Raw genomic sequence first — 14,226 nt, forward strand, 5'->3', positions numbered from 1 at the left:
TCCACGCTAACTCGAGCGCCTGTTTGCACAGCCTAGTCGCGTGGCTCCCTGGGGGGCTGGGCCAAGTAGGTTCCTGGGCGGGGGCTTGACTCAGCCCAGCACCAGGCAGCGGCCTCCTCCCAGGGGGCGAGGAGTTAACCCCTTCCCACCACGAGCCCACTTACCTCCAGCTGTGCTGGGGGTCAGCAGGGGGCTCTGCGGCTGCTGAGGGGGTGTTTGGGGGGCTTCAGGGGAGCGGGGGTGCAGCGGGCTTCACCCGCGTGTCTCTCACTGTTCCGGAGCCTCACTAAGCAGTCACGTAGGCAGAGGGAGTAGGTTTCCTCCCTCCCTCAGGAATGTATCCAGCTCAGGTTACCTAAAGAGATAGGGTAAGGTGTGTACCTTCTGTAGGGCCCATCTTAACCAAATGTCACACAGCAGAGTTTTTGGGGAGAAACAGAGGTGGCCTTCTGCCACACCCTGTATCTGAGAGCGTAACAGATACCTAGGGGCCTGGGGACCAAAGGGAAAAGCGAGACCTAGAGCCTCAAAGCCAGGTCTGATTCCATGGGTCCAGGCTAGAAAGCCTGGCAAGATTAAAGGGGCAGAAGCTGAGAAGGCCAAAGGCTCACACAGGGAACACTGCATTAACACCTGCAAAGAATGAGGCATAGTAAAGGAGATGATTTGGAGCCACGCATTTAGTCCTTAAGGTTTAGGTGCCTTTTGGTGGCAGTTACAGAGTGAGGTCCAGCAAGGAGTCTAAGGACCAGTGAAGCCTGGTGAGGAGCCTGGGCATAGACAGAGACTGGCACAGTCCAGCTGGACTGAGGGCAGCCTCCCCATTCATTTATATTTCCATCAAGGCATGGCAGGAAAGATGGGAAGGTGCCCAAGAGGCAGAGCAGGGCACAGTCACAGAGCCAGCTGGGGGCATCACAGCCACCCCTGGGACCCTGACAAGTTACAGTGACACTCCTGTTAATATAACCCCATATGCTGTTGGCCTTTTTTTGCAACAAGAGCACATTATTGGCTCATATTCAGCTTATGGCCTGCTGTAATCCCCTGGTCCTTCTCTGCTACTGCAGACTAGTGAGTCATTCCCCAGATTGTATTTATGCATGTGATTATTCTGTCCGAAGTGCAGGGCCTTGTACTTGTCCTTGTTGAATCTCATCTGAGTGATTGCAGACCATTTCTCAGTCTATCTGGTCATTCTGGATTCTACTACTACTACGCTTCATATCTTCAACTCCACCCAACTTGGTGTTGTTTGCAACTTTGCTAAGGGTACACTTGATCTCACTGTCCAAATCATAATGAAGATATTAAACAATATTGGACCCAGGACATACACATGGGGAACCCCACTTGATGCCTCTGCCCAGTGAGACATTGAGCTATTTATGGCTACTTTGAGTAGGATAATCCAACCAGTTGTATATTTATTTCACAGTATTTTTGTCTAGTCCATATTTCCTTAGCTTGTTAATGAGAATCACATGGGAGATAGTATGAAAAATCCTTGCTAAAGTCTAGGTATATCATATTCACTGCTCTCCCCATATCCACAGAGCCTATTACCTTAACATAGAGGAAAATCTGGTTGGTCAGGCATGACTTGCTCTTGGTGAATCCATGCTGGCTGTTCCTGATCACATTGTTCTCCTCTAGATGCTTCAAAAGAGATTCCTTGAGGATCTTCTCCATGATGTTTCCAGATATTGAGCTCAGGCTTACATTTCTGTACTGTGGGGCAGAGCTGTACTGCTACCCAGTGCATCCACAGGTGGCGGATAGTGGAATGACCTGCAAGGAAGGTTAACTTTGAAAGAAGCAGGGGTACCTCTGACAAATAAAGAGTCGTGGACAAAGCAGTGGCATCACCACCAGGATGTGGGTAGCAGATGGCAATGGCTTCCCCCCGGAAAGGCTCATATATCTTTTGAGGGTGCTGTGACTTAATAAGTACAGGTCACCATTTTAATAAGCCTTTCCAGCCTCCAGCCATGGGTCTACAAGTCCTCAATGGTGGAGCAGGCAGAAGATGTTAGAATCTCAATGTCTGTGACGGCAGATGAAGGCTACAGTGGAATGAGATTCCCAGTTATCCTGGTCTCGCCATTGGATCAAGGTCTCATTCTGTCAAGAGCCATGTGGAAAATAATGTGCAGCAGCTTCTCCATGATAAAAGAAGTCATGCATAGGTATCTTTTATGAACACATCATGGACAACAAGCATCCTCAACTGTGAGGGACTACTAAAGAAGACAGTTCTATAATTCCCCAGATCCTCCTTCTTCCCTTTCTTAATGATGGGAGCTACAGTGCCCATTTTCAATCATCTGGTATGTCATACCTGACTCCCTGACTTCTCCAAGAGCCAAAGGCTTTGAAATTACCTCAGCCAAGCAGTCCTTCATTACCTTTGGGTGCATCTCATCCAGCCCTGCTGACTTGAAAGCATCTAGCTCAGGAGTGGGCAAAATAACAGATTCAGCCAGTGGCCAGACTCCATTTCCCAGCAGCCATGATCCACAGCAGGCTGAGCCATGATCCACAGCCTGCGTGCCCCTGCCCAAAGCATACAGGCTGTAGATTGCGGCTCTGCCCTGGCCCTTAACCACACTGTCACTGCTGCAAGATCCCAGCATGGCTCTGGAGCAGTTCCCTGCCCTGCTGTGCACTCTTCCAGCACAGGTGGTTCCTGGGAGGGGTTTAGGAGGATAAAAATTCCCCGTAGCTGCCCCCGATAGCCACCCCTCCCAGTGGTGCTGCTGCCGCCTGCCTTGCACAGGTGGCAGCAGCTGAACCTGCCCTGCTCCTGCCTACAGCACAGCCCCCACTCCAGGAAAAGTCTGGTGCTGCTGCTGCCTGCCAGGGCTGCTGAGGCCAGTCTCCATGGAGACCCCAGCCCCATGCTATCACAGCACAGATGCTGCTGGTATCTCCATGGAAACCGACCCCAGCCACGTGGGCAGGGGCTGCTGGGAAATGGAGTGCACTGCTGGCTGGATTCAGCCCACAGGCCGGACTTTGACCACCTCTGATCTAGCTACTCTAAGTACTTCCTGTCTGAAAACAATTTGTATATTTATATAAAAGGTTAAAGCTTAATATAATAAGGAGAGTAGGAAATAAACTTATGATTATAATAAATGATCACTAAAAGTATTACTAATTATTTTGTAAAAATAGTTACATTTCTTAGTTTTAAATAAATCATTTTATTTAGGAGTTGTATGCTTTAGTTGTACTTAACTAGCATGGTTTGCCATCTCCTGTAATACTGAGAAGAAGAAAAAGTATGGCCAAAAGGACAGAAAGTGGTGCTCCTTCAGTTTTGCAGGAGATGCTACTAAGGCTAATACTAACCCAGATAAGGTGCAGAGCTACCTAGTAATTAAATAATTATTGATGTAATGCCTATTGAGAATAGCTCAAGAGAATAAATGTTTTGATTCAAAGCAAATTAATAAATAATATGGAGGATGCAAGTTACTGAGAAGCATTGGATTACCTGCTCAAGGTGAGTCGTGAAGTACAGACAGTCCTCGACTTAAGAAATTTCAAGTTACAACAGACGGAACTTATGACGTTTATAAATTTACACCCAGTTTTGACTTTCTGATATCAGTTTCAACTTTATGATGCCTGATCTGACACCACACCATGCCAGCGAACAACTTCACTGTGTCGTCCATCTCCCTGGAGAAAATCTGTCCAAATTGCCTTGGCCACTTCCTTTAAGAAAGCAGACAAGACTCCAGAAAAACCTGCAGCCAAGATTCGAGAAGACTAGCCAAGAACCCTTCAAAAAGTCCAGCAAAGTCACCTCACAGAAGTCCTTCCAAATCAATATGATTGCTATTTACAATATAAATACATTGATTTAGCTATATTACTCATCTAAAATTCACTGAGTACAAAATCCTGCGCTATTTTTGGTGAAATAGGGTATTGGGCCTTTGGTTCAGGAACTAATCCCCTATTTATAATATTGTTCCTATGGAAAAATCAGTTCCGAGTTACAATGTTTTGAATTAAGACGGGGTTTTCAGGAACCAACTGTATTGTAAGTCTGAGGACTGCCTGTAATGAGATGCTGTTCATGGACAGATGCAAAGAACAGAAATGAAGCTGCAGGTATAGAGATGGGTTAAAGTCAACCTGATCTGAAAAACTGTATGTAGCCTGGATGTACATGGGTTTGTACTCCCCTCTCCAATTGGGAATTATTGGCAGGGCAGTGTGCTGTGAAGGGACACAGCAGCCCGGGGCCATCTCTGTCCCCTATAGAGTCAGGCCCAGTCAATCAATTACTTAACTATATACAAATGTATTATTACAATAAAACCACTGAAGGGTAAGGACATAGATTACATACATGTACAAATTTACAAAGCAATAAACCCTGTACCATATATATATATATGCACACAGACACATACACCCTATATACACCCAATTATTATACAAAAATACAAATGAACAATAGAACAACCCAGAACAAAGGATATCATAGTATCATAATACTTAGGGTCGGAAGGAAACTAAACAGATCATCAGGTCCTACCCCCTGCCCTGGGCAGGAACGGGTGCGGGGGTCATATCACTCCAGCCAAATATCTGTCCAGCCTCCTCTTAAAGACCCCCAAGGTAGTAGATATTGATTGGGCAACCCTATAACTTTATTAATATACAAGCTATTACTTCAAATTATTTACATAAACTATAAGGCACAGTCTACAAGTATAACAAGCAATCCTTAGACTACCTGGGTGCCCTCCAGGGCAGGGGCCCCACTCCCAAGGTATCACTACAGGAAAGGAGGTGGGGGGAAAGAAAAGGAGAGAGAGACCCCAAAGACTCCTAAGTCTTCCAACACCCAGGAGCAGCCCATGTGATGCCCCTTCACAACCCTGGGGGTCCCTCCCCTGTGGGGACCCTCTCTGCAGGGTTACTTACTACTCCAGTCCTGGAGGGTTGCCTCCTGTTCTCTAGGTTGAGCTCTGTTCCCTGCTGGGCTTTCCTGCCACCTGACTCTGCTGCCGCTAGGCTGGCTTAGGACCATATGCACTGCTGTGTGTAGCCAGCGCTTTGCCTCATGCTAGGGGTTGGAGGCCCGGACAGCCTTGTGCAGCACCAGGGCTCAGTCTGCTCCCAAACCCTCTGTGCAGCATTGTCTTCACTGAGCTGCTGCCCCATGCCAGCAGCTGTAGACCAAAGCCATCTCAAGCAGCTCCCAGGGTCCCTCACCCTCCATGCAGCGCCTCCTGCACCGAGCTCCCGGCCTTGTGCAGAGGTTGGGGACCTGAGCCACCGTGTTTCTGGCCACATGCCAAAGGTTGCAGACCTGAGCCACCTCACGCAGCTCCCAGGGTCTGGACACTGTATGCCGTACTGTGCACCAAGAGCCTAAATGCTGGAGCTGTCACAGCTCCCTGCTGATAGAAGTCTTCAGGGGCTCTTCTGACCTACTGCTTCGCCCTGCTGAGCAGCTCTCATCAGCTCTTCTAAGCCCTGCTTTTCTCTCTTCTCCATCCTGGACTCATCTCCCTCATGCTAGGCATACAGCTCCTTTTACACCCTCCAGGGCTCTGGCCCTGAAGTCTTCCAGATCTGACAGTGTTGCAGTCTTTAATCAGGTCTGGGGGAGCTCATCCCTCCTTCCCCTCAGTAAAGGTGCGTGACTGCATTCTCTTGGTGCCTCCTGATTGGTGGATGGGCTTCACCAATCAAAACAGCAGAATCTCAAGCCTGGGCTTCAACCCAAGCTCTGAAAGGTGAGTCTGCTACACATATGTGAGGGGAAAGTAAAAATCAGAAAAGCAAAATGTTGCTTGACATGATAAGTAATATTTCATGTTTTCAGGGGTCAGGACTCAAAGCAAGGAAATTGAATAGGCATGACTGCTAGATCCGCCATACTCAATATCACTAATAATAAACTCAATATTTGCATGATATTAACTAGCATCAAGAACACAGGAAAGCACCTGTTTGACCACCCATTTCTGCAGCATTTGCTATTGAAGTTGTAATGTCTTAAGGCCTTGCCTTGACATCTCTTGTAAAAAGTGGCACCTGCAGCAAAACGTTACACCTCAAAGTGGGGTGGAGCAGTAAATAATCACTCAGTAAACTGGTGGCAAAATGGAAACATGGGAAGTATGGCACCGTGCTCCAAGATTTGTAGTAAACAATGCTGAATGGGCTTGTATGTCTGTAGAACCCCAGAGGAAAAAGCTTTGCCCCAGGGGAAATAGGTCATGTTTTTAGCTTGAATGTTTTTGGACCTCAGGTTCCTAACCTAAAATGGGAAGGCTACTTTTTCTCCACACTTTCTCTGACTTGCCTGCCTACCAGATTGCAAGCGCTTTGAGGCATGGCCCCACTCCTTGTGTCCGTATTGCAGTGGTTCTCAACTGTCTAGGGCTCAAGGCACCCCTGGATAGATCAAAACACCCCTCAATAGAACAAAGGCCCTCCTTGGAAGATGCCAGCTCCTAGTTTTCTCTTGTTTTTGGACTACAGGAAAATAGTAAGAGTAATTGTTCTGTCAAAAGAGCTCAGAAAGCCTACAAGATTCCTACTGGAAATCAAGGCAGAATGTTCTCAATACTCCGGATTCCTATTGCAAATCTCTGGGTTGATCTTGTGAGGCATTTGGGCACAACTAACAGTGCTGAGACTGCGTGGCACCCCACAGTGCTGAGACTGCGTGACATTAAATGTTCTGCAGACATGCCATAGGCAATTATTTTCATTAAGGATTAAGCTCTTTGCAAGTCTGCAGTTTTGGAAAAAAGTGATTCTAAGTTTCCAGAGACAAAAGACCAAACTTTCCTAGCTGTTTGCATGTTCAGTAGACATTTCATAAATGTCTAGCACAATTTTAGAAAGCATTTCAAGGCACCCTGCTTGCGAATCGCTGCCGGCAAGCAACCCAAACAACAGCGCCTCAGCCTGGCTGGGCCTCCTAGCCGTGCCCAACAAGGATTAGAGGGGCCAGAACTCATGGCAGAGGTGATAGCCAGTGTTGCCAACTGCCATGATTTTTGGTGTTGTTCTTGGAAGTTGCCTTTTCAGGAATGTGAAGAATGTAGCTCTTCCTTTGATTATTGTATTCCCCACAAATTTTTACCTAATTTTTATGAGACAACTAGCTTTTTTGCTAAAAAAAATCTTGATTTAAAAACAAGGACCAGAAGAACCTAAAGGGGCAACAACTTTTTTCCTCAGGAAGAGACAGCAGAACTGGATTGTTTCCTACTGTGGTGGTGGTAGGCATAGCCAGGGACCACTCAGCCCCCTCCTCCCCGCAGTGGCAAGGAGCCAACCGCAGGAGTGAGGCAGCTCCTGCCCCACGCAAGACAGTTAAGACGAGCCAACAGTGGCCCGACCCTCAGGCGCTTTGTTCCGGCCCCCCCGCGGGACACGTGACCCCGCGCCGGAGCCGCCCCCGAGCCCGCGCGCCGGCTCCCAAGGGCGGCGGCGCGCATGCGCGGTCCCTCCCCCGCAGGGCGGGGTCGCGGGAAGCGCGCCGGATTCGAGCGGGCTTGGGGGGAGGGCAGCATGGCCGGGCGGGCGCTGTTGCGCCTCTGCCCGCTGCTGCTGCGCCAGGACCGCCGGGGAAGTGCCTACGAGGGCTTCGTCACTGCGCAGGTACCAGCCCCTCCCCCCTCCCTGCACCAGGCTCCTCGGGCCGCGAATGGGCGCGGGGGGGTTTGCCCCACTTCTTGCCCCCTTCTCGGATGATCTCCATATAGCCAGCTCTCACTCGCTGGCCCAGATCAGCCAGCTCAGCCAAGCCCAGCCCAGAGAATTCAGTTCTGGCTCTGGCAGCAGTGGGGGAGCTTCCTGTGGTGCTAGCAGCAGCAGCTGCTGTTGCATCCTGCCTCTTCCCCGAACTGGCACTGCTGCGCATGGGGAAAGGACTGGGGGCTTTCCCCCAGTTTTCTCTGACTGAGAATGGAGTGGAGGAGGCTCTTGCTCACTCCTTTCCCAGATCGGGATTGCATCTGTTTCCTGCCTGTGTGCCTGTGGAGGGAAATCCTACCAGTGCTGGAGGCACTTCTGACGGTGGTGCTGCTAGGTCCGCTGGTGTCAAAGCATAGGCACCTGAAAAGAGGGGAATGTGGTCTTCCAACCGATTTGAGGTTGATGCCCCTGGAGAGATGAATCTGAAGTCTGACTCCAAAATAAGAATTGAACTGCCCTGGTTATCTCAGCAGGGTGCCATGCCCAGAGACAACAATTTAAAAGTAGATGTTACTTAGATGTCCCTGAGGCCTGAGGAAGGGCACTGTGAAAATACCCCAAAGCCTGCACAGGTCTATCCCATCCATGCAGTTGGTCCAACAAAAGATATCACCCATAAATATTCTTGCCCTCTGGCCCATTCATGGCATCAAGGTTGCCTCAACGCTACCAATATTAACTATTACTCTTCATATAGGAATGGAGAGGGAAGACTTGAATCTTAAATCTAGACTGACTATGCCATAAGTATGTGGGAAAGAGCCCCTACCCCATCCTTTTTTTTTTTTTTTTTTAGGGGTGGGGCACTAACCTGCCAGTTTCATTTTGAATAATTGGAACTAGGTATATTTACATGGTTAAAACTGTACAGGGTCAAATCACTGCCCAATCAGTGTAATATTATTTTGCTTGAAGGGTCCAAACTACCTGAATTTGAGTTGAAGAAAGACTTCTGTTTACTTCAGTGAGGCTTGGGTTAAACTCAGTTGCTTGTTTACTACCCAATTTTTATTGATAATTCTTTAATTCTCAGTGATTGTTTTCTGTTTAGTTACATGGTGAGGAACTTAAGAATTTTCCCTTTATTTTGTGAATAGTGGAAGGAGATTAGTTCAAGATCAGAATTAAAAGCACAAATTAATAATGATTATACCTGACAACAGTGCTTTTTAAGATTGAAGAAATTATCTGTGCAATGACTCATTTTCTATATAAATGAAATGCATACTATTTTTCCCTTCTTGGCAGTTACCATTAGAGGAAATAGAAATGTCTCTCTGTGTGAATTTGTATTTCAGATGCTTCAACTAAACTTATTTTATAGGGCAGAGACTTCCATATAAGAATATTATTGCCATCAGATTTTCAGCTGAAAAATGCAAGGTGAGGTATTATTTCTTTTTCTCTACTACATGAGAAATGTGCTTACGTTTCTGTGACTGCACTGTAATGTAGGCAGCGATGATGTGTGTAAGTGTGCATTTCTAAATAGATATTGGCAGTTCTTACTATTTGTGACCTAACTGGCAACAGTAATCTGTCACATCTTTGATTCCCCCTCCACCGTATTCTTGGTGAGTAGTAATAATCTTTGATAAACTTCATGGCTTACATTACAATAAGTTTGTAAGAATTCATTGCTGGTACTCCTTTATACAAAGACATACATAAACTATGTCAGTAAGCAAATGTTTTTGAGAGGTCAGTTAAACTGGAGGTGTATCGAGGAAGTTTGCTGTTAAATAAATGTTAATGCAAAATTATATTTGAGAGAGAAGTCATGTCTTTCCCTTCCCCTCCATAACAAACGTCATTTTGCCCTGTTTGTAGATGCAACAGAATATGTATTATTTTTTTAAATATTGATTTTACTTTATTAAGGGGTGTTTTTACTTCACACTATCAAATGTACTTCTGTATGAATGATCTGTAAATTGAAGGATCAAATGAACATTAGCTTGCTGTGAGTTTTTGTGTGCCTAGAGTATATCCAAAATCTTGGATGGAAACACCAAGCAGTGTAAGACTGCCAGACATGCTGTTTTTCTTTTTGTCATATCTGAGGTGCAGGATGATATAAAAATTAATAAAAATTAAAATAACACTTTATAAAAAGTGTAATATTTCTAAATAAATTTTCTGCAAACATGACATAGTCAATTACTTTTATTAAGGATTAAGCTCTTTGCAAGTCTTCAGTTTTGGAAAAAGTTATTTTAAGTTTCCAGAGACAAAAGGCCAAACTTCCCTAGTTTTTTGCATGTTCTGTAGAAGTTACATAGATGTCATAGGAGTGTGTGAAGCGGGTCGTATTTGGTTCATTGATTTGATATGGCCGAATCCGAATCTGAAGATGTGATGCTGATTCAGAGAATCAGCAATTAGGCCATAGACACAGCTTTAAATGTTTTTTCTACATACCTTGAGGTACCAGGTGTGGGATGCAAATACTGAGATGGTGGGGCAGATGGAGTGTCCCACAGGAGCGCTTGCCCCTCCCCCCCCCCCGGCCACGTGCTTGGCAGACCTGGAAGCGGTCCCTCTAGACTCGGGGGGCACCAGTTGCCGGGGTGGGTCCCCTGTACGCTCTGTGGCGGACCCGGAAGTAGACCAGAAATGCTTCTGGTCCACTTCCGGATCTGCCACCAAGTGCACTGGGGACCCCCCCCACGCTCCATATGCCCCACCATCTCAGCATTCATGAGCCGCCCAGTACCTTGAAGTATATAGAAAAAACATTTATAGCTGTGTCTATGGCCGAATCATTGAATCTCTCTGAATCGATTTGGAGGGTTCCGATTCAATTCGGAGAAATTAAAGCATCTCTTGATTTGATTTGGATTTGCAAATTCAGCCACCAAATCGGGCTGAATCTTCGTGGAATTAAATCAGCGACTAAAGCTTCTTAAAGCCCTAATGTCTAACATGATTTTAAAAAGTAACTATACTCAAATTATACAAATGTGGCTCAAAGAACCTACTTCACACATTGTTACAGCAAAAACTTTTAGGCTTAGAACTAATATACAACTTCTGGCCAAAGGCAATGATTTTTAGTTAGTTATAGTTCATAAGGATTGTGATGAATGTTGGTGTTATTGTTGAAAGTATGAGTCCAGGTAAGATGGTGAACCCATTACTCTAGTCAGTATGCAAATACTATATAAGACAGTGGTGCTAAGTCTGTCCCACCATGGACGGAATGACTGGTGTGGGACTTGTTTGAAGGCCGGATCCTGCACGTGGCTATCATCTGGCATATGGGGCCATGTCATTCAAACTGTGGGGTTTCCCACAGGCCCAGAAATTTGGCAGAAGTGGAGAGGGGTTGTGTTAATTTTTGCACCTCTGGTAGCAATTAATGCTACTGCTCTACCCTGCTGCTTAATTTTCTGACCTGTGCAAAGCCCTGTGGGTAAGATCACAAACCTCTGCCAGCCTGATCTGGTCCATGGGCCAGAGGCTGAGCACCATAGCTGTAAGATATGGACACTGCCCTGAAAAGCGTAGTCCAAGATGTTCAGCTTTATTCCTTTGAAAAATATTGCAATTAGCTTTTTTCGTCTCTGAAGATTAGTAGAATTAAAAAAAAGAATTTAATTTTCACAAGATTACAATGCAACAACTAATTTGCTCCTGCAAACTATTAATGTTTATACTTCTTAAATATTATATTTGAATTGCACTCTTAAGTATCCCAACTCAAATGTGTAGCAGTCAACGCTGACATTTTCAGAATACCATTTTTTAAATATTAGTGGCTTTTATGAAACCATATTGACTTGTAAGAATTATGTTGTTTTCATCATGGAATTGAGGCTGGCTTATAGGTAAATGTCTACTTATTAATTTTTAAAGAGCTGTAGACAGAATGACATTTAAAAATGTAAGTAACTCATTGAGTGGAAAAACTCAATTAAAGTAGTCTGAAAATATTGTTTTGTTCTTGTGTTTTTTGGGAAAAGGAACTTTTTGATCCTCTTAAATTATAAGACGGGTTTTTTCTCACATGCTTTCTTGTTAAAAGATCACTTGATTCAAGTTAAAACTGTGTGAATCCTCTATTTCTAGAATACAGTGCAGCTGGCAGCTAAAGAGGCTATTGCATGGATATCGTCAGATTCTAAAACAGGTATGCTCTTTTTATAGAAACTTTCTTGAGCTGTACATATGAGTTTTCTAAATTTTGTACTGTTCCACCCTCCAAAAGTTTTAAAGAGAACCTTCCACTCGTATAGTAAAGACAGGTGCAGATGCAAGAGGAGGGATACAATGGTACAGTTGCACCTCTTTGATTTCTAGCATTTTTACTCAGGCAGCAGTGAGACAGTTGCTTGTCCCTATGGCTCATTATAATTAGGAGTGTACTGATAAAGATTTTATGGGCTGATACTGATGGCTGATTATTAACAAGCCATAGCAGCCGATACTAATCTGATTTGCCAATATGCAGCCTGGCAGCTTGGAGAGCAGTGTCCGGCTAGTAAGTCTGTTGTGGGGAAGGGGAAGGGTGTGGTGGGGGAGGGGGAAGATTGAGGCCTGTGTTGTGAGGGAGGGAGTGGGGCTGGAGCTGGGGCAGGGGCAGGGGCAGGTGCTGCTTAGTCGGGATGAGACATGTGACAGAACTGTGAGTCAGGAGGTGGGGAGGGGTGCGGATCCTACTGCTGCACACACCCTAGAGGGAGCCAAGGGGATGTGGCTCCCAGATTGTGTGCCAAGCACAGTGGGTGGGCTGCCACTGTGGTCCTGGGCTGGGTGCTGCGCCAGCCACTTCCCAGCGATGGAGTCTGGGCAGGGCTGCATTCAGGGTGGGCAGCGGCAGCGCTGGAAGGGGTGGTTATGGGGTGGGGGCTACAGCCACCCCAAAATTCACTGTAGCTCCCCCTGCTAGCACTGCCGCCGCCTGCCCTGAGCACAGACCTAATCCAATCTTCCTGCTGGGAAGAGCCTGGCTCCACCTGCAGCAACAAGCCACCCTTGCCCCACACATGGATCCAGGGGACACTGCCCTCCTTGCCTCCCCTGAGGGTGCACACAGCGGTAGGATTGAGCCCTCTTCCCCATGCTGCCTGGTATGAGCCACTTGGGGATCCATCCAGCACCCTGCCTCAGCCCTGTTTCTTCTCCCACCACAAAGGCCACAATCTGCAACCCAACATACCCCTTCACTCTCCCTGGCCCTTGCCCTCCAACAGACTTACCAGCCAGATGCTGCTCCCCAAGCTGCTGGGCTGGCTGCATGCATGCTGTGGCTGTGCACGTGCACACAGCATTTATCAGTGACATTATCGACTATACCTGCCAAAAAAAGCTGATTGCTGATAATGTCAATTTTCTTTTTATTGGTGCCAATACAATATGGACCAATGTATCAGTGCATTTCTAATTATAATTACCCGATCCCTCCTAAACTCTTCATTCCCCAGGTGTTAACAGCCCTCTCCTTTTTATTGGTATTGATGTTCCACTAATTAAGCCAGCCTTTCTTCTGCAATTCTGATGTCTGTTACCTGTTCCTGGTAATGCTGCCACTATTTTATGGCCTTGGAGGCTGTTTTTAACTCTACCTAAAACCATTAACACAGTGTGGAAACATTAATTCATGTCTAGCAATAACATTCAATGAAGCATTGGATGTACTGTCAAATTGCTCAAGAAGGATAGATTTTGTTTTATAAATCTGACAAAGGAAATTTTCATTATAATAACTATAGAATTAATGAAACAATGTATTTTGATTATTTTTTGTTCAGTATGGTTTTTATACATAGTACATCATATAGCTAAGTAAATGCATATTCCAATAAAGTTATTTGTTTTTGCTTCATTCTTAAACTGAATAATATAGCCCTAGGCCCTTCTCTTATTAATAAAGCTTCTAGTTGTTTGGGTTTTTTTTTAACTGGAGAAAAATGTTAGGTTAGAGGTGATGGGGCACCACATCATCTGCTCCCTGCTTTTCAAAATCCTGCATCTACTCATGAGTAAATATGCAGATTTATATGGATTTGTTAGGGTACTCCAAATATATAAGAATACATTTTAGTCAATACATTTTGCTTTTTTCTGAGAAGTTTAACTTTAAAGATTATAAGATGTATTAAACAGCTGACACTGCATAGGATTATATTCTGCTACCTTTCCCTCTCTTTTTTTCATGTTGTTTGCCAACAGCACTCAGTATGAAAAGATTATTTGCAAGAAATGTCAATTACAGGAACATCAGCCTCCTGCTAGGATGACAGCATTGTAGCTATTGCATTCTCATGTACTAAATGTTCCTTTCCAAAACAGTGTGGCATGATTCCACGTTACCTAGGGTAGGGGTGTTAAACTCACCCACCCTGGGCCGCATTGGGACTATGGGGTTCCTCCCAGGCCAGATTTATGAAGCTAATAGTAACTGTGGCAGGATCCATGTGGTAGGGGTCCAGCAAGGGGAAGTGAGGGCTATATCTGTAGAACACTTATTTTCAGGCC

General features: G+C 45.6%; 1 protein-coding gene across 2 annotated transcripts in view; it reads left to right on the forward strand.

Moving 5' to 3' along the window:
* The first annotated feature begins 7,519 nt into the window (after positions 1-7,519).
* The window catches only part of FANCL (Fanconi anemia complementation group L), a 60,525-nt gene continuing 53,818 nt past the window's right edge, over positions 7,520-14,226 (forward strand). For both annotated transcript variants that reach the window (XM_019549242.1, XM_019549244.1), the window contains exons 1-3: positions 7,520-7,650; positions 9,071-9,129; positions 11,818-11,878. In XM_019549242.1, the coding sequence (XP_019404787.1) occupies positions 7,561-7,650; positions 9,071-9,129; positions 11,818-11,878 (210 nt within the window). In that variant the 5' untranslated portion in view covers positions 7,520-7,560. The remainder of the gene's footprint in view (positions 7,651-9,070; positions 9,130-11,817; positions 11,879-14,226) is intronic.

The sequence above is a fragment of the Crocodylus porosus genome, unplaced genomic scaffold (assembly GCF_001723895.1).
Source record: "Crocodylus porosus isolate Cpor-Errol unplaced genomic scaffold, CroPor_comp1, whole genome shotgun sequence".
NCBI lineage: Eukaryota > Metazoa > Chordata > Crocodylia > Crocodylidae > Crocodylus > Crocodylus porosus.